Genomic DNA, 25,129 nt, shown 5'->3' with positions numbered 1-25,129 from the left:
ATATACGCAGACCAAGAAAACTGATCGATTCTTAGAACATGACTTTTCAAAAATGAGCTTCGCGGACCATTAAAAGTTGATCGCAGGCCACATGTGGCCCGCGGGCAATAGTTTGACCACCCATGGTCTAAACTGACCGGTAACAGGTTGCTAATGATGCTGACTGAACTTTACACGATATGTCAGTTTTTCCATTGGTTGATAATTGATAACAATTACATTTAATGAACTTTAGAAATCTTGGCTTGAGAAAAAAAATTCGCAGCCTCTTTGAAATGGTTATTACTTTTTTAATGCAATGCTTAGCTTCTTCTCATAAACCAAAAAAGAAGCTCAAGCAAACCCAATGATTAAAGGCATTTCAAGCTTATTGAATTTTCTGGATGATTTAATTAACAAAAACTTCTTCTTCAATACAAAATTGAAACACGTTGCACTCACCCAGGAATCAACCAAATCATCTCAAATTTTACTTTGTACAGTGATGTTTGTTGACTCAAAGGACATAGGAAAAACATATGGGAGCGAAAGGTAATTTTGTTTCTGCGGTGTAATGCCCATGTTTAATTCTACTTTTCACCTGCCTTTGCGGTTAGGGTCTATATGACCCGAACTGTACTTTCTCGAAGCGATATCTCAGGACGGTTGAAATAGATACATAACATTTCCGGACTTTTCCTAAAATCAGAAGCTCAGCAAATTCTCATTTTATGAGTCACCCTGCTAAAAAAAGGGACAATAAGCCGGTAAGGGTAGAGATACCATACGTACTCTTTTATGAGTACATGTACTCTTTTTCGATCGAGAAATGAGCGTACTCTTCTTTTTGTGAAATTTTTCGAAATGTACTCTTTTTTTGGTGAAAGGAATTAAATAAAATTTTCTTATATAATAGTTAAACTTATTTCTTATTTTGGAACATGAAGATTGTATTCTTATAAATACAAGAGATTCAACTTTTTATACATTCGTTGCACAACACTTCAGTTTTGCTTCTTTTGTTGAATCTTTCAAAGGATGGATATCAATGGAAAGAATCACGAGTACATTCGAGATTTGAATAAGGATTTTTCGTCCAAAATAAGTGCCTTTGAGTATGCAATAATATCCCGGACTGTTAACAACATGCATAACAACAAATTGCTAAAAAGCATAGTGCACAAATCAAAAGCGCACGAATCAGCAATAATGATTTTAAAAAATGAAAAAAAATACGGCTCTATAAAAAAATCTTTTTAAAATGCACTTTTTTTATCATCTTTGATGTGCTTTCTCAGCATAAAATAGAAAACTTTCAATATTCAAACTTAAGCAACTGAGTATTTGTCATGTAAATTATATATCTTCCATCCAATTGGCGGTATTTGAATAACATAAAACACCACGGTTTTTAATAAATGGCGTTTGTATTTACAATTTTGAAGTTTTTTCTCAATGTACTTTTTTTGGCATTGCAGGATATGGTAACCCTAGGTTAGGGTCTTGTAGACCCGGATTATTGTTTTGATTAAAAATACAAAACAACTGAATTCATTTTCATGAACACCTCCATTTTTTACTATGTCTGATATCAGATGTTTCTTAAAAATTAGAGTTTTAATTTTTATGGTCTTCGGAGAACGACATTTAAGGTAAAATGTTCTTAAAGTAGGAGTTTTGTATCAACTCATTTTGTTGAAGTTGTATTGAAAATCTTTTGATTGATATGAATTCATTTAGACTGAGAGCTCATATTGAAATAATAAAAGTGCTTGGTTTTACAGAAAACAGCCGGTTATTCGAAAAGTTGATGAACAAAATTTTAATTATTTTATAGTTATATTTATAGTTATATTTTAATGAGGGTCAAGTAATTTGGATGAAAAATGTCGCCGTTCTGTTCAATAACATTCAATTCCAACTGATAGTAATGAATTTATAATTAAGAGATTAATGGGGGGACCAATTCTAATATTAAATCAGAAAATTTTAACATATTGAAAATCAAATCTGAGCTATATCGGCTTTTACTTTACGCTTTTTGTTACCCTGAGCACAGCTACTCTGAAATGGTAAATTTAATGTTTAAATAATAGTACCTATAAGAAATCAAATACGACACTTCATCGAACTCAAGAATTTCAAATAAGCATATTTAATCCTTTTTATGTTGAAATACGGCACAGCAAATTTCTGGAATTTCTCGTTGTATGTTCTTCGTGTTTATAGATGAGATGAAAATATCACAAAAAAATAAAATTTAGTTAGTTTCTATTAGTTTTCATGTTTTTAAAGATAAAATAATTTATCAGCCTAGATTTATAAATATAAGCTAGTTATTCAGTAAAAACCATTGATTTTCACAAAGAAAATCAATGATTTTTCCATTTTGCTTATATTTCCATTCATGACATATGACATCAGAAACCAAAAACTATTTTTACTTCAAATGAATCTATAAATCAGCCAAAGTTAAGCTGACATAGTGAAATATTAATATTTCAACCGGGATGGTCACCATAATATTTTATTATTTTTTAAATTGATTTATAATTTTTTTTCTTCATAAGCAGCTAGTGCACATGTTAACAATTCCATACAGCCATAATAGTAATCCTAATTGTCCTTTTTTTAAAACCGTAAAGGAAGGTTAAAAAAGATCATGAAACTCCACAGATTGACATTAGCTAGTCCACTGATGGCATGTGTTCGATTCCCATCTCACTACTTGTTAATCCTAAGTTGTCCTCGTCACTTATTCAGTCTGTAAAGCATAAATCGGCTAAGACGGTGAATGTCTTTGAAAAAAATAGTCCTATTGGATAATTCATCCGAGAAAAAAAATAGTGAGAATCGAACTCACTGCAACATCTCATCTCGGCTTGCCAGTCCGATATCCCAGTGCACCATTAGAGTTGGTTAGTAAACGAAAGTTTACTGTCTCATAGTCTTATAGTCTCAATTATAAATAAAAAAATAAAAACATTATGAAAAAAAATTATGGATTTTTAACGATTTAAATAGACCCAAAAATTTCTGAAATGAATGTCTGTATGGCTTATTTTTAGAGCCTTCATCTATTTTCTGGGACCAAAATTTTTGAATCGCTTCTAGTTCTTTTTTCAACTGACCTCATTTGATTTAAAAATACTTTCACTAAATGCGTCCTCTATCTTATGAGATAAATACTTCCTAATTTATTTTTAATCTAAAACATGAAATTATATAAATTATTTTATCTATTAATTTTGTGTAATTATCATACTTTTAAAATATTTATAGGATTTTTATAGGACATAAATTTCAAAATAACTACAAAGAACCTGTAAATATTTGAAAATTTATAGCTCTGGTATCTGAGGTATTTTTATTTAATTTTTTTTTATTTATTTGGATGTTAAAGCCCTAAGGACCAAAAAATTTTTTAAAAAATGGTCAGATATCAAATTACACTAGTTTACAGCATTTTTGAACTCAGTAAACTGAAAGTCATTTCCAATGTGAAATCGGGCGCTGAATTTGAAAATGAAATTCAAAAAAATCTCAGTAGAACCGTTTTTGAGTTATGCTCTAAATATGAAATTTCGAAAAAATTAAAAAAGTTCTTGTACTTAGATTAAAATATCTCGGACGGCATAACAGTAATTTGAAATCTCTCTTTTGCATATTGAAGGGGAATAAATTTTCTATCGATCATCTGAACATTGTTTTTGCGTGTGACCAACAATATTGGTGATATTAGTGACTTTATGGGAAAAAAAATTATAAAAAACGCATTTTTTTAGAGAAAATTTTGTTTCAACGAAAGTTCCAGACCCGATGGTAGCATTTAAAAAATCTGATTTTCTTTTGCGCTTAAATGTCAATTTAAAACAAAGATTTCAAGTGGTTATTTATCAAAATCGGTTGAAAATTGAAGAAGTTATGGCTACTTTACCATAACTGAAATTTTTGGAGTTTTTAATAATTTAACGAACCGCAGTACACTTATCATAGTATAGGAATAATAAAACATGATAAATCTCACTCGTTCCAAGTCAAAATTATTTATTAGCTTACCAAAAGGTCACATGCCAAGTTTCAGGAAGATCTGACCATAGGGAGGGGTTGCTTAAGTCTCAAACGTGAATAAAATTTTGAGGTATTTTGCCCGGAAGGAACGAAATATACTGGTTTTTCATCAATAACTTTTTTCATCACTAGCTAATTGTTTATTTTGGTTGGTTTTTTTAAAGTCTAAGTTGAGACAAATATTTCTCCCGAAGACTGTAATTCGATTGGATTTGAAACAGAAAAGTTATTGCGGTTCAAAGATTGTATTTTGGTCGAAAATTGTCGTATAAAACGCAATGCGTAAAAAGTACTCATTGCGTGTTGGACAAAATTTGCGGCATTTGAACCGCAATAACTTTTCTGTTTCAAATCCAATCGAGTTACAGTCTTCGGGTGAAATATTTGTCTCAACTTAGGCTTTAAGAAAATCAGCCATAAAAAACAATCAGCTAGTGATGAAAAAATTTATTGATGAAAAACCAGTAGTTTTCGTTCCTGCCGGGCAAAATACCTCAAAATGTTATTCACGTTTGAGACTTAAGCAATCCCTCCCTAAGGTCAGATCTTCCTGAAACATGGCATGTGACTTTCTGGTAAGCTAATAAATAATTTTGACTTGGAACGAGTGAGATTTATTATGTTTCATTATTCCTATACTATGATAAGTGTACTGCGGTTCGTTAAATTATTAAAAACTCCAAAAATTTCAGTTATGGTAAAGTAGCCATAACTTCTTCAATTTTCAACCGATTTTGATAAATAGCCATTTGAAATCTTTGTTTTAAATTGACATTTAAGCGCAAAAGAAAATCAGATTTTTTAAATGCTACCATCGAGTCTAAAACTTTCATTGAAACAAAATTTTCTCTAAAAAAATGCGTTTTTTATAATTTTTTTTCTCATAAAATCACTAATATCAGCAATATTGTTGGTCAAACGCAAAAACAATGTTCAGATGATCGATAGAAAATTTATTCACCTTCAATATGCAAAAGAGAGATTTCAAATTACTGTTATGCCGTCCGAGATATTTTAATCTAAGTACAAGAACTTTTTTAATTTTTTCGAAATTTCATATTTGGAGCATAACTCAAAAACGGTTCTACTGAGATTTTTTTGAATTTCATTTTCAAATTCAGCGCCCGATTTTACATTAAAAATGTAGGTCAGTTAATCAAGTTCACGATTTTTTTAAAATTTTGTAAACTAGTGTTATCGATTGATGACAAAAGAAATGATTATTTTGAGTTGAAGCTAGATAAACCATCCCATGGCTGAGGATTATGGATCTATTATATACCATCAACTGGGGCATCATGCAAAACTATTCAACTTCAATGGCTTATCATACGGCTTTTACATCAAAACTTTAAGTTTGATGTGACATCAAATTGACGTAGTTAGAAAAACCTGGTATTTTTAAATTTACAAAAACATGCGATTTTCACCCTACTAGGAAAAAAGGGTAAGTTGCAACAAACTTTGTTGTTAATGAAAGCTTTTGAAAATTTATAGTTTTGATATATTTGTGATATCATTACGCATAGATCACCTACTGCAATAATTTTTGATTTAGTTCAAATTGAAATTTACATTTTTCTGTCAAAAATATTTTGAAAGAAAAAGCATAAGGGTGCTGCATATATCGAGGGTAAAAATATTACAAAAAATCTACTAGCTGAAATTCATGAAATATGACGTTTAGTTAAATTTTTGTAAAACAACTGATATTTATTGAACATGTTCATAATCAAAAACGTACTCAAACAAGCCTGGATGCATCAAATCAAGGAAAGTCCTCTAATCCAACCGAATCACTTGAAAAAGAACGCAGCTCGTCCCGATTTTTTGTGTGCCATCAAGCTCTCGAAAAACGTACTTCATTAACGTTTTCACATGGTCAATGCGAAGCTTTTGAAGTGTGCGCGCGCTCTGTTTCTCATCATCATCATCATCATTCAGTCTACTAACTAAATAACTGACGAAAAGGACGAGTTGATGTGATTCTTTCGAGTGGAGCTCTTCTACATCATCATTGCATTGCATTCGTTCATTCATTCATTCCTAATACACACAAGTCATATCACAAACCCCACAGCAGAGTGTTTTCTGAGACTAATAACGAAACGAATAACGAAAAAAAAAATCACTCCACACCGAGATCATAAAGCTCTCGCCTTTCTCACTGACCACAATCATAATATTGTGTTTCCGTTTTTCTGTTTCCATTCCCGGTGGCCATTTTTCGTCCCGAAAATCTCCCCAAAACCCCCATTGTTTCACTTCTCTTAATTTTGGAAAAAAAAATTATTGAAAATCACAACACCTACCAACGAATGAAAAAAAAATGTATACTCCAAAAACCAACTTCACTTCTCCATTCAAACCAAATCAACAAAAAATCGCTACTTTATAACCACAATACAGTCTATACGGTTGGCGTTTTCCGCTACCCTATTGCAGTGGCAGCCTCATCAAGGAACGTCCACCCTCGCCTTTGCCGCTGCCCCCGCCAATCGTCAAACTGGGCCCAACCACGCCAATGTAAGGACCTCCCCAAACTCTTTAATGATACCAATAGCATCAGAAGCAGAAGCAGCAGCTTTCAAGCCCTTTTTTCGGCATGGTTTCGTGTTTTTTTCTGGTTTTTTTTTTCCCGGACCCACTTTCCCATTCCCCCCCCACATCCTGCATTTATGTGTTCGTATCAGTGTGTTTGTGTGGTGTGTTTTTACTTTTTGCATCCTTTCTCTCTTATCACCATTATTAGCATTATGGCACGTATTCACCGTTTAAATGCATTTTTCCTCAGTTTTAGCTTTTGTTCGATGACCAAGCGTCGCCGCCATCTGGTGGCTGCATGTGTGATTTGGTTACTAAAGTAATTTTAACCGTTCTACTGGGTTAGGATTATGTATATTTGGGTGGCCAAAAATTGTATTATTTCAAGGATTCAGGTAGTGAAACATCCGAATGATAGCTTAGGGTATAAGAAACAAATGTTTTTAAGGTGTGAATCAGAAAACTATGTTTAGAGGGTGCACTGGTTTCATTTTGGAAAAAGGAATCTGGATTTATGGTTTTTTTAAAATAATTTTTATACGGGGGTTGAAATTAAAGCTTTGTAGAAATTGTTTGAATGCTCCATTTAATGTCTAATGTGAACAAATTTTTCAAACATTTATTCAATCATTGAAAGCACTTACAAAGCTTAGTAAATCTTTTTCTGGTTATAAGTAACCAACTCAAAGTAACAATATTTTTTTAAAAAATCCAACATTTAGAAAAAAATGAATCGTAGTAAGTTTTTTCAAAGTTATTGGAGTTGTTTTGGATAGAAAAAACCGAAAATATGAAATATCTGCTTATGTTTCGGAAAGAATCAGAGAAATCTGAAAAAAAATTGAGGTAGGAAGCTTTTCAATTTTGAATATCTCTCTTAAAAGCTTCGCTTTGGTTCAAATCTTCCATGATTAATTGCAGAACTTATAAGTTTCGTTTACATGAGTAAATTTTAACTTCTGGGTTTGTATGGAAAAATGGATTATTTTGTACTAAAAAATCAACATCGTTTTTGCTTCTTCTGTGGAACCGAGTTTACTAATGGTTTTTGTGCCAAATTCTCCAAAGAAAATTTTCCGCTAAACAACTTTGTCCAAGACCGTAACTTCGTATCTTTTTAGGCAAAAAATTATTAGCTGTTTAACAGAAGTATGTCTTTTGGCATTGAAAAACACGCCTTGGTGGTCGAGTGGTTAGCGTGGTAAGACGGTGATCGCTAGCCCACTGATGGCATGGGTTCGATTCCCATCTCGGTACTGGGTGTTAAATGTTAATCTTAAGTTGTCCACGTCATTTATTCAGTCTGTAAAGCCTAAGTCGGCTTAGACGGTGTATGTCTTTTTTTTTCAAATTTACTTAGGGTTTTCGATCAAAACCCTATATGTTCTGGACTACTTAATGCCTAACATAAATTTGCTAATGAAAACATACGAAAGATAACAAAAGCAAAAAGCAAATTCTGAAAGATGGGAGTTTCATTACCTTTTGTATCCTTGATTTCATTGAGTTTTTCGATAAAAATTACTTGATTTATAGGTTTTGTGCAACGATAGAGTAAACAAGTTTGTTGCATACAAGCTTTCGTGCCATTTATTCCAATTAATTGGTTTTTTGCATTATTTTTTATTATCCCCCCATCCCCTCGCGTTGTTCCAACAGCGAGTGACAAAAAAAGGATTTGAAATTTGTTTCGGCCTTACTTGTAGAAATGAATCACTCTACCAAAATTTCTATCGAAATGTTGGGTTGTTGTTTTTATTCATATGTACTATTCCTCATTTTGTTCCCAAAAGGAATGAAAACATAGCAAATTGTTATGAGTCTCATCGGAGTGAAAAAAAAACTATCCTGCACTGAATGTACACATGCAGAATTTACCTTTGAATAGCAAATGAGCTAAACTGCATTCGCAATTTCCAAGTCCGGTAAACGGTGTGCAGTTTATACAAAACGCTGAATTGTTTTGTATGCAAAACGATTCCCATACTGGTATGAATAAATACTAAAGTCTGTTTCACATAGAATTTGGTCGGATAAAATAGATCATTTCTCCGCAAAGAAATAACGTAAAACAAAAGTAAAAATGTCATTCTTTAGGGTTTTTATTGCACTTTAAGGAAAAAAATACATAAAAATCATTCGTCAGCTTTTCGGGTGAATTTTCGAACTTTTTTTGTGATACCACCCATCATTTTCTGCACTGTACTGCTGGTAGCCTCATTCGCCATCTTGTTCCACCACTTTTCCATTTGAGTGGGTTTTTTCATGGTTCTGCCACATTTCTTCAGTTTGCCCTTAACTATTGCTCAATATTTCTCGATGGGAAGAAAATCCGGACAATTTGGTGGATTAATACTTTTTTCAACAAAATCGATCTTGTTCTCCTTATACCACTTAACGACATCTCGGCTGTAGTGGCAGCTTGCCGGGTCCAGCCAGAACTTCACCGTACCTTTGTGGGACCGAATTAATGGCAAAACCCTCTTCTGGAGACATTCTTCTTTGTAAACATTTCCATTCATTGTGTCCCCAGTAATGAAAATCTTAGTCTTCTTCCCACAACTACAGATCCCTTGCCAAATCATCAACTTACGAACACATTTATCTGCGAAAACAAACTTGAATCTACCCGCAACATTCCCTTTACGCTTCGCAAGGTAAAATTTGTTACCGGGTATTTGTCCAAAATCCATTTTGACGTAAGTTTCGTCATCCATCAAAATGCATCCGTTGTACTTGGTCAACAATTTTTCGCACAACTTCCTTGCCTTGATTTTGGCAACCAGGTTTTGTATCAGCGTTCTGTTGGGGTGTTTGCTTACATGATACGACCGCAAGCCTTCTCGCAAACAAATTCGTCGAGCTGTACTGTGGTTCGTCTTGAACGTTTTCGCCAAATCGCGCAAGGAGATTCCAGGATTATTGTGAACTGGTCGAATTACCTTTGCTCGCAGCTTCCGGTCATATGTTCCACTTTTACGCCTGGTTTGTTTTGCTCGATCCACCGTAAGGGTCTCCCGGTAACGTTGCAGCATCGAATTTACAGTCGATTTTGGATATTTCAGGAATTTCGCGATCTTTACCCCTGACCACGTCGGTTTCTCTACGTGAGTGTGCAGAATTTTCTCTCGCCTTTCGCGTTCCATCGTCGATAACTTTTGACTGACTGCTTAAATCTTGATGAAATTTTCACCACTAAGTAAACAAACCATCCGGATCAAAACACTGTCAATAGATTCGCGATGTGACAGCTAGGGGCGCTGCAGTAAATGAAAAGATGCGACCAGATTCTATGTGAAACAGACTTAATCATAGCTGGTCAGTGGCCTTTAGGTTAAAACATAGCTACATATATTGGCGTCATTTTAAAAAGTTAGAACAGTCAAGATTATTAAATCATCATAAGTTTCTAGGAATTAAGTAAGCAACACTTTTAGTGTTTCAAGACATTTTTTCAAACATTGTTATGTCATTAAAAACTATAAATTTGAACCATTTAGTGGGTGCCGTTCAAATATAATAAAAGCAACTTCATATTTAACTAAGTTTCACTGTTGAACTTGTGAGAGTTTGCAGTGACGTTATGTTCTAGTTATCATACGGTACCATCGCTCTTTTCTGAGTTGAAACCTTTTCAAATGTTATTTTATGATTGACTCAGTGTTTACAATTCATTTATAAATTTTGGTCCTTCGAGCCGGATCGGTAATACCTGAAAGGTGAAATTTAAGCCCTCAGGTTTCAAGATGGATTTTGATTCAGATGTAACACTAATTTATCTAAATCTGCAGATGTGTATCGACGAGAGAAAGATGTTTCAAGTTTCAAGTTCTTCATTATTGTAGAGTTTTGACGAAATTTGGCCGGAAATTTGCCGGATTTTTTATCGAAAAATTTTAATTCAAATGTACGGATTTTGCCCCTAATTTTCCCGACCCAAAGCGAGAAAAATTCTGACAAAGCTTACTATGGAATACAACTCCAACTTGAGACAGGGTTTACTCAAATGTTCATAAAACCAACTTTTAGAAAAATTATCATTTTTGTAGCGTCTGAGGTTTATATGTTTTTCAATCTAAAAAATGTTGGTATTATGTCCCTAAGGATTATGTCCCTTTGGTTATGCAATTTTTGAAGAAAATAAACATTATTTTCACAACGTTTTTCGTAGAACAAAAGCAGTTTGTTATCATAAAGCTACAGTCAAATATTCAATTGGAAAAAGTTGAGTTTTCGAGGGTTAAGGAAGTTATTTCACAAAGCAGTACCGTGTTTCTATATTAAAAAAAAAGTTTTTTTTAAATATTTTTCATTGCTACCTACAATATTTTAATATTTGATGAAAAATATTGTAGGAATGGTTGAAATATATTCCTTTCTTAGGGCAATCAAAAAGAATGTAGTTGAAGATTTACTCTAAATTTGCTTCAATTTTGAATATAGTTGAAGATTTACTCTAAATTTGCTTCAATTTTGGATTCGATTAATATTTGATGAAAAATATTGTAGGAATGGTTGAAATATATTCCTTTCTTAGGGCAATCAAAAAGAATATAGTTGAAGATTTACTCTAAATTTGCTTCAATTTTGAATATAGTTGAAGATTTACTCTAAATTTGCTTCAATTTTGGATTCGATCGCTTGAGCATTCATTTATATCCAAGATAAATAATTCAACTTCACACTTTTTATCTTTACCGGTTTTTAGTTTGATTGAATCCCAGACAGAAGTCGTATTTTATTTTACAGATTATGTCGTACAGCAGGGCCGTAGGAAGAACCGTCTCATGGGGAGGTGGGATTTTGGGGACTGTTTTTTTTTCTACGTAATGTTTGCTCCAAAAATGTAGGAACAAAAAAAACAGTTCAGTACCTACCATTTGATTATTTTTTAGGGTTTTTTTAGATAAAAGTTTTTTATTGTATTGTAGTAGTAATTTTTGAAGACACATCTCAAAATCCTGGAAACGGTTAGCAAAATTTGTAAATGAAGCCTCTAGTAACAAATAAAAGGAACTTACTTCTATCAGTGGTTACAGGCTTGGAATTTGTTCAAGAGTCTGGTAGATTTTGTTTATTTGATTTGAGCATAGAATAAGTTGTTTTTTTTTTCAAGTAAGTGAAATCTACCAAACTTTTGAACAAATTGAAATATTTGAATCATCGATAAAAGTAAATCAAATTTTCAAAAGTATAAGTAAGATACTGCATTTTCGATTCAAATCCTAATCTTGCGAACTCAATCCCAAGATAAGATTACAGTTTGTTAATTGGCTCTTGAAAATTTGCAATAAACTTAATGTTCGACAATGCACCAAGAAAATATGGCATTACCTGATTTTTTTTTTCATGAATATAAGATACATTTTTCTCTATCAACACATATTTTTTTATTAAAATCAATTCCATAATTAATTTCCTATGTAGAATTAAAAAAAAATCAGATTTTTCCATAAAAAAAACACGCAAAAAACATAAATTATTCTATTTATTTGTGATTTTCAGCTGAATTGTGTTTAAAAATTTTATTATGATTGAAAATGTTAAATTAAGACGAAATTTAGACAAAATTATAAGTCTGAGGTCAGTGCAATTGTAACACATTAAAGATAGCAAAGAAATCTAAGCCCGAAAACACCAAAATTTTACTACATCTATCTCAGAAATCACTGGACCTAATTCTGCAAATTTAGTGTCTTTGAGTTATGAAAAGTGTTGTGTACAATTTTATAGAATGAAGTTTCTTTATAAAATGTATAGCATTTGAGTTATGCTCCTCAGCAATACGCACTCGCGTCATGCGAAAATAAAACGAGATATCTCGTAGTTGGTGCGTAATGTGTTAATACCTCAACGAAATAGTCATCTGAATCTGAATTTTGAACATTAATTCTGAATAAGAATTTTGATAAAGAATTCAGAAATTGAATTTAAAACTTGAATTTTGAATCTATTTGCGAATTTCAATACGATTTCTGAATTTAAATTCCAGATCAATATGGTTTAAAATATGAGCCAATAAGTTAAATGTGATTCAGATCCCTTCACCATGAATCAATTTAAATTCTGATGTTATGGATTTCAGTTTGACTTAATTCATTCAATCTGTTATGTGAATCTGAATCAGATTCATCATTCGGGGAAAAAAACATTTTATGAATTTGAAATAATGCATCTGATTCTGAGTTCTCAATTCTGAATCGCCATTTTAAACCTTTGTTATGTGCTATGTTAAATCTGCATTAGAGTTCAGCTTAAGAATTTTGAATCTGAGTATGAATATTAAGGGAAATTTAACCTTAATGTTGAAAATGCAGATGAGGCCCTCAGAGCCGACTATGAGTGCAAATATTGTCGATTTTGAGTGAATAATGCCAAATGATTCTTCGTATTTCCAACTATATTTGATGATGAACTTTTTAAAAAATATGAAAAATGATTAAACACAACAGCTTAAAAGCGTGTTTTCACGAAAAAGGCTTTTATGCACTTATAACTCTTTTTCTCAAGGGCTCATATGATAGGTTCAAAAAGCATGATTCAAATTCGGAATTCAATGAAAAACCGGATTGGAACCATGATTTCTTACTGAAAATAAAGAATCCTAATCGAAACACAGAGTCCGAAATATGAAATCAGAAAGACAATTTAGATTTTGATAATATGGAACCAGAACTTCCGAAATGAGATCAATCTCATCAAAAAGGGAGAAAATTTTGAAAAAGTGTTACAGAATACTGAACGTGGGATTAGTTTTCGAGGTTTTGACATAAGTTCTGAGTTCAAATTGTTAATTGTTGTATAACCATACTCAATCATAAAAATTTGATTAAGATTTTGAAATTTTGAGTGCAGAGTAGAATACCTCGCTTGCTTTTCCTGGACCCTCATGGGAGGGGTTTAAACCCCAACCCCCCCCCCCTCCCCCCGTTCCTACGGGCATATCGTACAGAATGCTTTTTTAAACTCATTTTCATATATCTGCACTTACAATGAGCGGCCCATGCATATTTTTTATCGAATTTGAACACATTGCATGATTTTACAGTATAATCCAAATCAAGAATATGTGTGCTTATGTACCTATATGGCCTCCAAAATGATACGTATATACTGGTTTTGCTGCATTAGATACGATATGTTTACATGTATTACGTGATTGACCGAGGCCATCAATTTTTTGCAAAGGTCAAAAGAATGGTGCTTGAGAATAGCAGCTCATTCATCATTGCACAAAACTAATGCTCTCTCTTTGAACATCAATAACGGCGCCGGCCACGTCCTAGTAGTCAAAAGATAGTTTGGAAATGAGAGAAAGGGATGAAAGAATAATATTGTGCCTTAGGACCGAGGTCACCTCTGCATCCTAGCAAAAAACTTGTTTTTTTTTGGAGTATGGGTGAAAGGATGTGATCAGGAGGCACTTTTGACTAGTGCGATCACTTAGAATTGCATTTCTAATAACTTTCTGTATATCTGGTTCGAATATAAACTCTCAACTTTACAGTTCAGTCTAGATTTCCAACTTTTATTTTTTTTTTTTAATTTGAAACAAGGCATCTTTTATTTCAGTTTCAACTTTTACATTAAATCTCTTCAAAACAAAAATAAAATCATTTAAGTTAAGTGAATAAATAACAGATTATTTAATATTTTGGATGGTCCTAGCCAACAAAAAGCAAAATGAAAACAATTATTTTAGAATGAATTCTTCCACAGTGAATATATTTTTGGAAGGTTTTGTACCAATCGATAATTTTAGTTAGATTTTTTTGACAATAGAATACTCAATACTCTTATAACCTGTTTAAGTTTTTTTAAGCACGATACGACATTTCACGACTCTTTTTACTGTTTCGTACCTAGTCATCGTCTACATAGCCCAGTAGAAGGAAAATGATGACACAGGGAATTTTTTATCTATTTTTTCAAATGAGATTTTTCAAGTGAGCATTGCAAAACATGTCAAACCACGCAAGCTTTTACAGAATTTGATGAGCTGAAATTTTTTATGAAAATATTTTAAGCTGCGCTACCGAACGTTGAGATTATGAACTCTATAGAAGACATTTACGAATTGTAATAAAATTTAGCGAAATATAAAATATATGTGTATCTAAAGTAAATAGTCCACTTAGCTTTGAGTGTTTAAGAAACCGCCATCTTCGAGTCTCTGGCTCGGCTACCATCAGCATTATCTGGACTACTCAGGAGTTTGTCCGGAGGGCATAGCATTATCCCTTTTCACTCAGTATAAAAAAAACACTTTTAGCGGTATTGCACCAGAAATTACTTTCCCAAGGCATGGAACTAAAAAACACTGCACTAAGAGTCAATCACCACTTTTAAAAAAAATTAGAACTTAATCAACACTTCTAATTTAAAATGAATTGATCCAAATAATGGAATTTTCCCGAAGAGAAAAATTTTAAGCACCTTTTCAGGTCTCTAGATTGCTTCGATCCCTCCCATTGCGGGTAGTTTCAACAGATTTATCTAAAAAGTTTATAAAATAAAAGTTCCCCACCTCCAACATCGAGTTCTCGATTTTCCCCTGTCTGGTTCTAGCTGAGGATCAAGATCCGCATCCGGATTAGGATGAGAGTCAGGATAAAGTTTAGGATCAAACAGAGTCATGATCAGAATCTGGGCCAGGGTCATAATTATAATCGGGATCAGCGTATGGATCTGGATACGTGTTGAAATCGGAATCACGATCAAGTACAAAATATGCAGAAGTGTCTGAATCTGAACCAAGATGTGAATCTCGATTCGTGGCAATTTTATATAAAAGTCTGGAAAAATCCGGGCATTTGATTTCAACATAAACGACAAAAATTTCAGGTTATATTCGGGCAAATTTTGACAAAACCCTGCACCCAAAATTCAGCCTCTGTGCCAATGGCGTGTAGTCAATTACATAGCATCATAGGTACAAGAAGATAACGCGATCGGTGCTGATTCGATTTGCTCCCACCGGCATTAATCTCCCAAGTTAACCGAATTGCGTATGTCTGAAAGAAACAAAATAAAAACGCTTTCACGTCCCTCCCTATCGCATCACAAGACGAAGAAGAATGGAAATATATACCGGCCAACACCAGGCAGCCAGCGAACCGAGCACTGTGCGTGTGAATGTAGCAAAAGCAACAACAAAAACATCCTTCTAATTCAATCCCTTCAATCCCGGCAAACAACCACGGCCGAGCTGTGCGTGTGTATGCAGTAAAAGCAACAACAAAAACAACATTCCTTCAATTCAATTCGCCGGCAAACAACCACGGCTAAGCTGTGCGTGTGTATGTAGCAAAAGCAACAAGAAATAACAAGCACCGGCCAAGCTGCCCGGCTTTAGCAGCTGTGTATATGTAGCGTGTGTATGTAATAGCAGGCAGTAAGCAAAGCACAGTTCTCATTCAATGGGTTTCCCGTTTCCTCCACTCCCGTTCCCTTTCCCGTTTCCATCGCAAGACAAATGAATACCTTGAAAGGAGGCCAAACGCCGGGAAGCCACTGTCGTGCGTTTCTTTTGTGATTGATCGGTGGCAGAATGCCTATGACAAATATCCCTCTCCCTGCATGAAGCTCAAATAGTACACTGGTTAAGATGTCGGTCTGGCAAGACCATTTGGTCAGTGATTTGAGTTCGATTCTCCCTACGGGCGCTGTGGTTTATGTTTTTATTTTCTTGTTTCTGGGATTAATTATCCAATAGGAACGAAATCCCATAAAATGTTTTTCTTGTTTCGCTTGAATGTAGTGGTCATGCATCATTTTAGTTGGGAGCCGAGTCCTTATGCCAGTTACGGTTTTTCAAACATATCATCTTCGGCACAGTGCACATTTCAGCGCATTATCGGCACAGAGATGTGCTAAATAGGCATTGGATTTTTGCAACCTCTTCTATGGGTGTGAAACTACTGAAAAAAAAAATCAAAAAAAAATTTTTTTAATCAAAATCTATCGACAGACCTTTTATGTTTGTTTTTATAAAACTTACTCAAAAATTTCGTTTTGGATACATGAATAAAAAAAATTTCAACACAATTTGTATTTTTATGATTGATTTGCCAAATAAATTAAAATTTTGTATTAAATATTCGGGAAACGCCAGATAAAACCGGGCAATCTGGCAACCTCAATCTACAAAGAAAAGAGACAGAGTTAGGGTCGAAATCAAAACTAAGATCAGGATATGGGTCTGGATAAGGATTGGTCGATCCTTTGGAAAAGATCGATTCCATAGATCGATTCATCTGAATGGTTTCAGGATCGATCCACCTAAAAAATCGAAGCAAAGATCTCTGCAAGATCGATCTTTTAAATTTTTGTAGGGAGTGCTGCATGAGGGCTGCATGCTGAAATAAATATTGAAAAACGACAGGAAAGCTCAAACATTTGTATGACTATTGAAAAAAAAATCAAATTCATCATCAGAATGCCATAGCATAAACATAATATATAATATACGTATTTCTCCATACGAGTACTTTCAAGCTCAAATATAAGCGCGTTAGATAGGAATAAGTTTGCCGCCGACAGTGGCCTAGAGGATAGCGTTCAAGTCTTCTAAGCCAGAGGTCATGGGATCAAGTCTTGGTCACGGCAAACATAGTACTCTTTCTGTGGGTTGATGGTGTCAGCATTAGTAAAATGCTAGCTATTATATCCTTGAAAGACGTACGCTTAGTCTTAAGTAGAATTTAGATCTCTTCAAGCATAAAGTTTCACTGAGATCCTATATGTGTGTGTTCGTTTAAATATTGTAAAGTGACTGATTGAACAATTCAACCATTTTAACATATTTTATGTTAGTTCACTTGGTGAAATGCTTATTTTACATAGGCTACGTATTTTTATTTACACTGATAGAGCTCAAGTTCAATTCATCAAGTATCCAAATTTTTCAAGTAAAATCTTCATTAAGAGTAGAAGCAAAATTAAAACATTAATTTGGGGAATGTAAAAATTCATATGTTAATTCAAAATGAACGCTTTATTTTTCTAGAAATACTTGTTTATTGTCGACTCATTTTTTTAACACTGAACAGCATTCCACTGAGTTTTTACTATACTCGAAAGTTTAGATAAGAAGTTAAATCTTGAACTGAGTAACATACTATAGGTTTTCTTGAAAAGTGTAGAGGTAAAAAACGCTACATAAATATTAAGTCGGCCTCGATTTTATTGGCATGGAAGCACCAATAATGAAAAGCAGCCTTAAGGATGGTGCAGGATTAAAAATTCAGCACGAAACTGAATCTCAAAGTATTCGGAATAACTAGAAAAAAAAACAATTTGCAGAGATCGAAAGATCGGTACGAAAAAAAATGTCAATTCAATCGATTTTTTCAAGGCTAAACAATCGATCCAAAAATCAGAAATTTTAGTTCAAAAGATTGATCTGGCAAAGATCGATACAAAATCGACCAATCCTAGTCTGGATCACAGTAAGGATTAGAATATGATCTGTATCGGAATTGGAGTCAGAATTAGAATCACGTTCTTGTTTAGTATCTGGATTTGGATCAGGATCAGAATCAGAAACAGATTCAGTTTCAGAATCAAGATAAAGATCTGGATTTGGATCATTATAAGAATTATTATAAGAACCATGGTCAGGACCACGGTCGGAATCACGAAATAATTCTTGAATATTTTCAAAATCACGATCAAGATCAAGGTTAGGATCTAAAACAGGTTCAGGACCAGGATGAAGATTAACCCTAGGGATAATCAATATCTCTTATATTTATATTATATTCCCTTATATGCATGATTTTTTTTTTATTTTCGACTACTACTTGTTTACTGAAGGAATTGTCTATAAATACAAAAAAAGAATTTAAATTGTTCTTATTAAAAGTGATAAATGGGCTTTTCTCCATTTTTTTTAAATGAACCTCATCGTTTTCTGTATAGAATTTATAGTCAATTCCTCATCGAAATCTAAACGCATGAAACATTTTCATCATCATTTGCGCATCATTTTCATTTCGCTTCACAGGAAAAAAATAGCACTGAAAACTACAGACGACAAATTTGTCATCCAAACTAATGCACTTTTTCCTATTTTCTTTCCTCCTGCTTTGAAAATCTCGTTAAAAAATCAACTAAAATTCACAAACAACAGAGAGGACGAAAAGCAACCGCTCAATTCCGGAACCGGCTCCAATTCGGTCGTGGCCAGCGATATCAAAGTCAACAGTTCGGTGGAGTTCGACGGCAGAGGCGTCCAGATTCGAAGCGGGGAAATTATCGGCAAAAATTCATCAGTATAAGTGCCAGGGCAGCTGCAAAACTGTTCGGCACAAAATTATACCTATGAAAAATGAGGAAGAAAAAAGTTGAAATATTGACCCGGTCATCCGGCTCAAATGTCCACACGGACGACAACAAAAACAGAGAACAAACAGAAAAATCGATGCATTTCGGAATGAATTTTGTTCTTCCGTGTGCAGCGGTCTGATTGATTGAATGATTGATTGATCGAGCGATTGGATGCTGATTGCTTTCTGCGCTGATTGAATGATTGAGAAAATTGTGGAAGGACGTCGTCACTGCTAAAACAACAACAGTGTTGCACTGAATGGACGACGTTATGATTGTGAGGGAACGAGAGATTTTGCAACTGATAGAGAGCGGTTTATTTCGCAACATTTTGTGTATATCTGGCGATTTCCTAGTGTTTAAGATGAAACTCTATAAAATTTTGAAGACCGTATAGTGAATGTTCCGTTTTTTCATTCATCTGATAAAAATCCAATAGCAAACAAATGAACATTCGTTTTCGAAGCATCATTGACTTAGTTAAAGATTCGCAGGGTAAAGTTGTGTCGTAAGTACTTTTTCAATGCCATATATGACATACATTAGTGGAAGCATAATTTATAAATCGAACCACATAGGTAAGAACTTATTTTTATCATCCCAGCCTATATAACCAATCGTTTATATAATTCATTCTATTAACATGCCACTGATAAAAAAAATGTAGGAGAAGAAGAAAATCGGATGCTAAATTGTGTGCTTCAGCTTAAAACGACCTGATTGTGGATGAATGGCAAGTTCCGGAAACGAATGGAACTTTAAGTCATTGAACAAAGTTGAGATTAGTCTAGGCTTGAATGAGCCAATCGATAGATGTTTCCGTTTTCCGTTTTCGAAACAAACAAATCAAAAGTCCGTAGAAATAATTGCCAACACAATTGTTTGGCAAGCCAAAACAACAATACACAAACAATTGAGAAAGGGAAAAAACGAACCTCTATGAATCCAAAGTGCTTCTGCCTTAATTCGATGGACGATGTGCTTTCAGTTCTGTACATGTCGATATTTGATGTCAATATTCTTTGTGTCCGATCCAGTGGGTTTCGAAATGCCTGAGCCTGAAACCGGAACCGGAAACTGAAACATCCATACCTAGCTAGAGATTAAGAAGCCACCAATAGATTACCAATAATTTACAAAGAAGCCCCATTACGAGAAGCCAAATCTTACCGACTAAGTAAGAAGCTAGAACAAGATGCAGCAGAACAAACTAACTCAACTCAAACAATTAAAGGAAGATTATTTTCGCTTCAACAGCCAGATGTATCCCCCCCATTTATGTAAATCTTTACCTGAAACTGAAGAAACTACTACACTCTACACATCTCTTAACCAATAACTCAGAAATGCTTCTGCTCTATCAAAAAACAAACCCTGTGCTCAGCTTCAGCAGAAATGACCAAACAACAATATTGTATTTATCCGTGCGACAAATGAGAAATAAAATCTAACATGACTAACCAAGCAAAAGCAAGCGCTCTTAAGAAAAAAAAAACAGTATAAAAAAGTTTGTTCAACAATAAAATTTCCTCCAAAACATAACTGTAACAGTAAGTTTCCATTATATTGGCTGCTTAAAAGTAGGATTATTTTCCAAATAAAAAAAAACACCTTCTATTAGATCTCACCCGAATGCAAAACCAGAACTTAATTTAGAGCGAAGAAGAAGAAATGTTGAAAACTTCAATGTGTACTACTAATTTAAGTGTCTTCTAGGATATTCGAATTTAATTTAATTAGGTACCGTATCAATAGTTTTTTTTTTTTTTTAGTTTTCGCTGCATGGCAAACGATCTATCCAGTTCAGAGGAAAACCATTCAACAGCAGCTGGAATTATTATTACTTTTATTGTAACAATAAAATGCGCCGGTTCTTTTTTTCGGTGCAACAGAATTGAGAGAAGAAAAAACTAACGTGTTGATGGACACATACTTATGTAAACTACAAAACGGAATGTAACTCAGAAAAAACAAGAAAATAAACGTTTTTAAAGAAAAAAAAATGTTTTAAGTTATTCATCTATATCTATATGATATCACAACTTTTTGGTCAAGATTTTAGTTAGAGGACCGCAGTCCTAATTCACTACAAGCTGATGAACCCGTTCTTACTTTTCTAAACTTGAAATCCGCACTGAGTACTGAAAGTGTTTTGTTGTTAAATTAAGCGGAAATTTGTGTTTTTTGTGTAAAATCTGATGCCCTCTCTGCGTTTCGAAAGAAAAAATAAATAAATTTTGTAAATAAAAGTCTGCCCGGTATTTTTCACGCATGTTTTGCTATAATTTCAGTAAAATTTTCCGGCGGCTTATTTTGCCCTTGTTTGCTAAAATTTGAGCAGAAAAAAATTGCTAAATTGATTGCTCAATTTCTAGCTGGTCAAATTTGAGCAAAGTTTTGCTGAAATCTGGCCTCAGAAATTTTGTGGGTATGTAGTTTTTTTGTTTTGGAATATCTATATATATACATATGTCTCTGATATTATGATATGTATCTGCAAAAATTAGTTTCAGTTGGATTTGGAACGACACTACCAGGTTAAATGCAAACGCAGCTTCAAGCCATGTAACATCAGCCATTTCAGAAAATTCATCTCCAAAATGGTTCTGTAACCGTTGTTACTGTTTTTATTGTGGACTCCGTCACAAAATCCAATAATCCCTGTCCTTTATGGAGAACGCTACAACAGTCGTTCGAAAATAGAACGGCAGACATCCCACCTATCTGTCATCGCGCACAGTCACTCTCTTTCTGGGATATCCATGGGCGTCGGTCATCCATTGGCGGGACGGGGAAGTGTCACCACCCGGAGAGCGACGCATCTTTTAATTCTCTCAAATCTTGCCGACGTCTTTTTTACAAATCGGCATCGCAGAGGAAGTTCTTTCTGTTCGTGACCGTTTTAGAAGTCGGAAGTGCACGTCGTTGTTAGAGTATGTTGTTTTTTTTTTGTGAAATGTGGTGTAAGAATGTTTAAAATTACTTCCTTCTATTTACAGGTTTAAAAAGCCAAAATTACCTGTAAGAATCAATAAAAAAAAGTTAAACCCCTTTAAAAGTGTGCGGTTTCGTTAAAAAAAAGTATAAAAAGTAGTACGGTTAGTTGTAAAATGTTACATTTGTAAGAAAACACGTTAAAATTTTGTATTTATATAAATATGTTGTGCAGCACTTGGGCAGTGGGAAGAAGACACTTTACTACTTGGTGGTAGAAACTGGAATGACTTTATATTCAACTTTGCGTTCTATTTATACTAGTCTGTTCCCTAGAGATTCATAGGGAATAATTACAATAATTTGTTTGTTAATGATAACACCAACATGCGTGTGTTGTTATTCATCTCATCCATTACTTCGATGAGACGAATCTCAACACTCCTCCTCAACACACGTTGTTAACAGTTATCCAACTGCAATCTCTCCGGTGGCTCCTCCTGAAGTGGCTACTCCTCCTCGACACACACCGAACCTTATCGCCTTCAGCACGACTAGGTTTCGCTCGACGATCTTCCACCGGTTTCGCCCGACGACCATTTCCTGGCTCACTCGACGACAACCTGCCTTCGGTTCGCTCGACGACAACTTCCCGTCAGCTTGACGCTCCTTACAGTCTGTAGCCCATTCTCAAGGCTTTACGCCTTCCCAGCGGCCTGACGACCCTCTTCGGATTCCCGGCTCGACCAACTCCAACGGATTCCAGGTTCGACACCTCCGCACGGATTTCCGGTTCGACTGCCTTCCAATTGGATACCAGGCTAAACCACCTTCCAATTGGATCCCTGGTTCGACACCTCCGAACGGATTCCCGGTTCTACGCCTCCGAATGGTTTCCCGGCTCGATGCCACCGCATGGATTCCCGGCTCGAAGCCACCGAATGGTTTTCCCGGCTCGACGCCACCGAAAGAATTCCCAGCTCGATCACCTCCGAAAGGATTTCCGGCACGACCACCTTCCATCGGATTCCACGCATTATAACCTCCGAATGGATTCCCGGCTCGACGCCTCCAAACGGTCCCAGGCTCGATGCACTTCCAATCAGTTTCCAGGCTCGACGCACTACCAAACGGTTACCAGGTTCGATGCACTTCCAAACGGCTACCAGGTCGTCCTCCTGCCGCTGATGATTCCACTTCTCTCCTCCTTTCCACTAGTGCTGGGTCCATAACCTGTTGAGAGCAGGGAGTAATTTCGGAGTGGAAAGGAGAGAACAAACTAACTGTTTGAAGGTTAAAACTGGAATCCGTCCGACGAACACCGTGCTCTTGTCCTCGTTTGATTCCTCCATCCGGTCTTCTCGTTTGGATACTTCCGCCAACAGTCGCTGTTTAACCATTTCCATCGAAAGATCCTTCTCGTCCAGATTCTCGAGGGCCGTCACCAGAGGCTGTCACCAGAAGCTGTCTGATAGAGTCAGAAAAAGTTGAGACACCAGATCGCTTGTTTCCAATTTCGCCCCAGCAGACTTCAACTGCCGGACCAAATCGTCGAAAGCTTGGAAATGCGCTTGCATCGAGGACCCTTCTTTCATCCGCAGGCGAGCCAACTGCTTCCGGAGCAGCGCGGACCAAGTGGCGGCAGGCGGATCGGAAGGCGAAATCCCTGTTGGTGTCGTTCGTGTCCGTTGAATGCCTGGGTATTGTACGGGAGAAGGAAACGGCTAGGGCTATGTGGAAAGCCCTGGAGGAAACCTTCGCTACAAGATCAGTAACGAGTCAAGCGTTGCTCCGGAAGCAGTTGGCTCGCCTGCGGATGAAAGAAGGGTCCTCGATGCAAGCGCATTTCCAAGCGGTTAAAATTCACTCAACATTTAGTGAAAAGAACAACTCTGTACGAATACGACACAAAAAAAGGTAAATTTACTGAAATCTAAAAAAACATGTATAATGTAAAACACGTGCATATTGTATGACGTCACCAGATATCATAACCTCTTTGGAAGGTCCAAGAGGGCCTTTTTTGTTTGCTTATTTGCTTGTTGCACAGCACACGACCGATACCGATCGATCCACGAATTCATCAAATTACCCGTTTGTTCATGGGTACAAGGACGACGAAGCCGTTGACATCTCGGTGCTTGTCGTGGGCCCTTCCGGGATGCCGGTAAGGAGCCAATGATAGTCTTGCCGGCAATAACCTGCCCGGCCGTTCCAGATCGGAATCATCTACATCTGCTGTACATGGAGGTCATCGAGAGCCGAAAATCCTATCCTATCAGTGCACAAAGTTTACCGCAAGTATAAAAACAATAGCATGTGACGTCGCTAGGGAAAATAGTTATTAATAAACCCCAAATAATGTTGTAAAATGAACCCCTAAAAGCTTCTCAATAGTGGAGTAATTTAAATTCTTTTATGAGAATTTAAGTAAAAGCACACTAATTGATCCTGACTCTACTAATCACCGGACGTAAGTGAGCTTGGAGTCTCAATTGTCCGCTGATCGACCTGATCTAGCCTGACATCGCAACCGGAACTACCCGATACGAACGAGTCTAATCACGAAGTCAAACAATTAAATCCCAATTCGCGAATTCTTCGAGTAGTCCTCGTCTTCCCCTTCTGGAACCGAAAATAGAGGCCCAACTTTTGCTTTGCCAAAATAAGTGCACAAAAGCCCCCGAAAGAGGTCATTCACCTGACGCCAAAATGAGAAAGTGATCGGTGGCCTACAGAAGATAGCATCTAGAGCAGGCATGTCAAACGGCCCGCGGCCTTTGTCAATGCGGCCCGCGTAGCCCCGCCTTAAATTGTCACAAAAAAACACCTTTGATTTTTATGTAAAATATTACTGCAAAAAAGTAAAGTTGAATGTAAAGTTTTCAACTTAATGCAAATGTTTTTCGATGTTTAAATTTCTTCTCAGAAAAACACTCGTAGCATTGTTGCTCTGAACCACAGTTTAAGGTGATTCCCGCTTCCGTGTAAGATGGTGTGTACATTCATAGCGTAAACAACATAAATATCTTCCAAGTATTTTGGTTCTATTATTTTTGTTTTACCGAAGAAACAACAGACATATTGTGATATAATAGCGCCAGCACTAAATTTTACTTCGGAAGTCCGGACTTCCGACTTCCGAAAGACTTCTGACAAAGAAAAGTGAAGTACTAGATTGTCGGAAGTCTGTGTTTTGTTGCCAGTTCACCAGCGACGTTTCTAAAAATTTTATTTAAATTCACAATAATTTTCAAATTTAAGATGTACG

At 35.3% G+C, this 25,129-nt stretch overlaps 1 protein-coding gene across 9 annotated transcripts in view; it reads left to right on the top strand.

Annotated features, from left to right (window-relative positions):
* Window positions 1-20,899, top strand: part of LOC129751889 (fasciclin-2) — a 489,480-nt gene extending 468,581 nt beyond the window's left edge. For 5 of the 9 annotated variants that reach the window (XM_055747652.1, XM_055747647.1, XM_055747649.1 and 2 more), the window contains 2 exons: window positions 6,460-6,576; window positions 18,728-20,899. In XM_055747652.1, the coding sequence (XP_055603627.1) occupies window positions 6,460-6,576; window positions 18,728-18,875 (265 nt within the window). In that variant the 3' untranslated portion in view covers window positions 18,876-20,899. The remainder of the gene's footprint in view (window positions 1-6,459; window positions 6,577-18,727) is intronic. The other 4 variants (XM_055747653.1, XM_055747651.1, XM_055747656.1 and 1 more) reach the window with 2 other exon arrangements.
* The last annotated feature ends 4,230 nt before the right edge of the window (window positions 20,900-25,129 follow it).

The sequence above is a fragment of the Uranotaenia lowii genome, chromosome 3 (assembly GCF_029784155.1).
Source record: "Uranotaenia lowii strain MFRU-FL chromosome 3, ASM2978415v1, whole genome shotgun sequence".
Lineage (NCBI taxonomy): Eukaryota > Metazoa > Arthropoda > Insecta > Diptera > Culicidae > Uranotaenia > Uranotaenia lowii.
The sequence above is the reverse complement of the archived record's forward strand: the minus strand, read 5'-3'. Positions and strand labels throughout refer to the sequence as shown.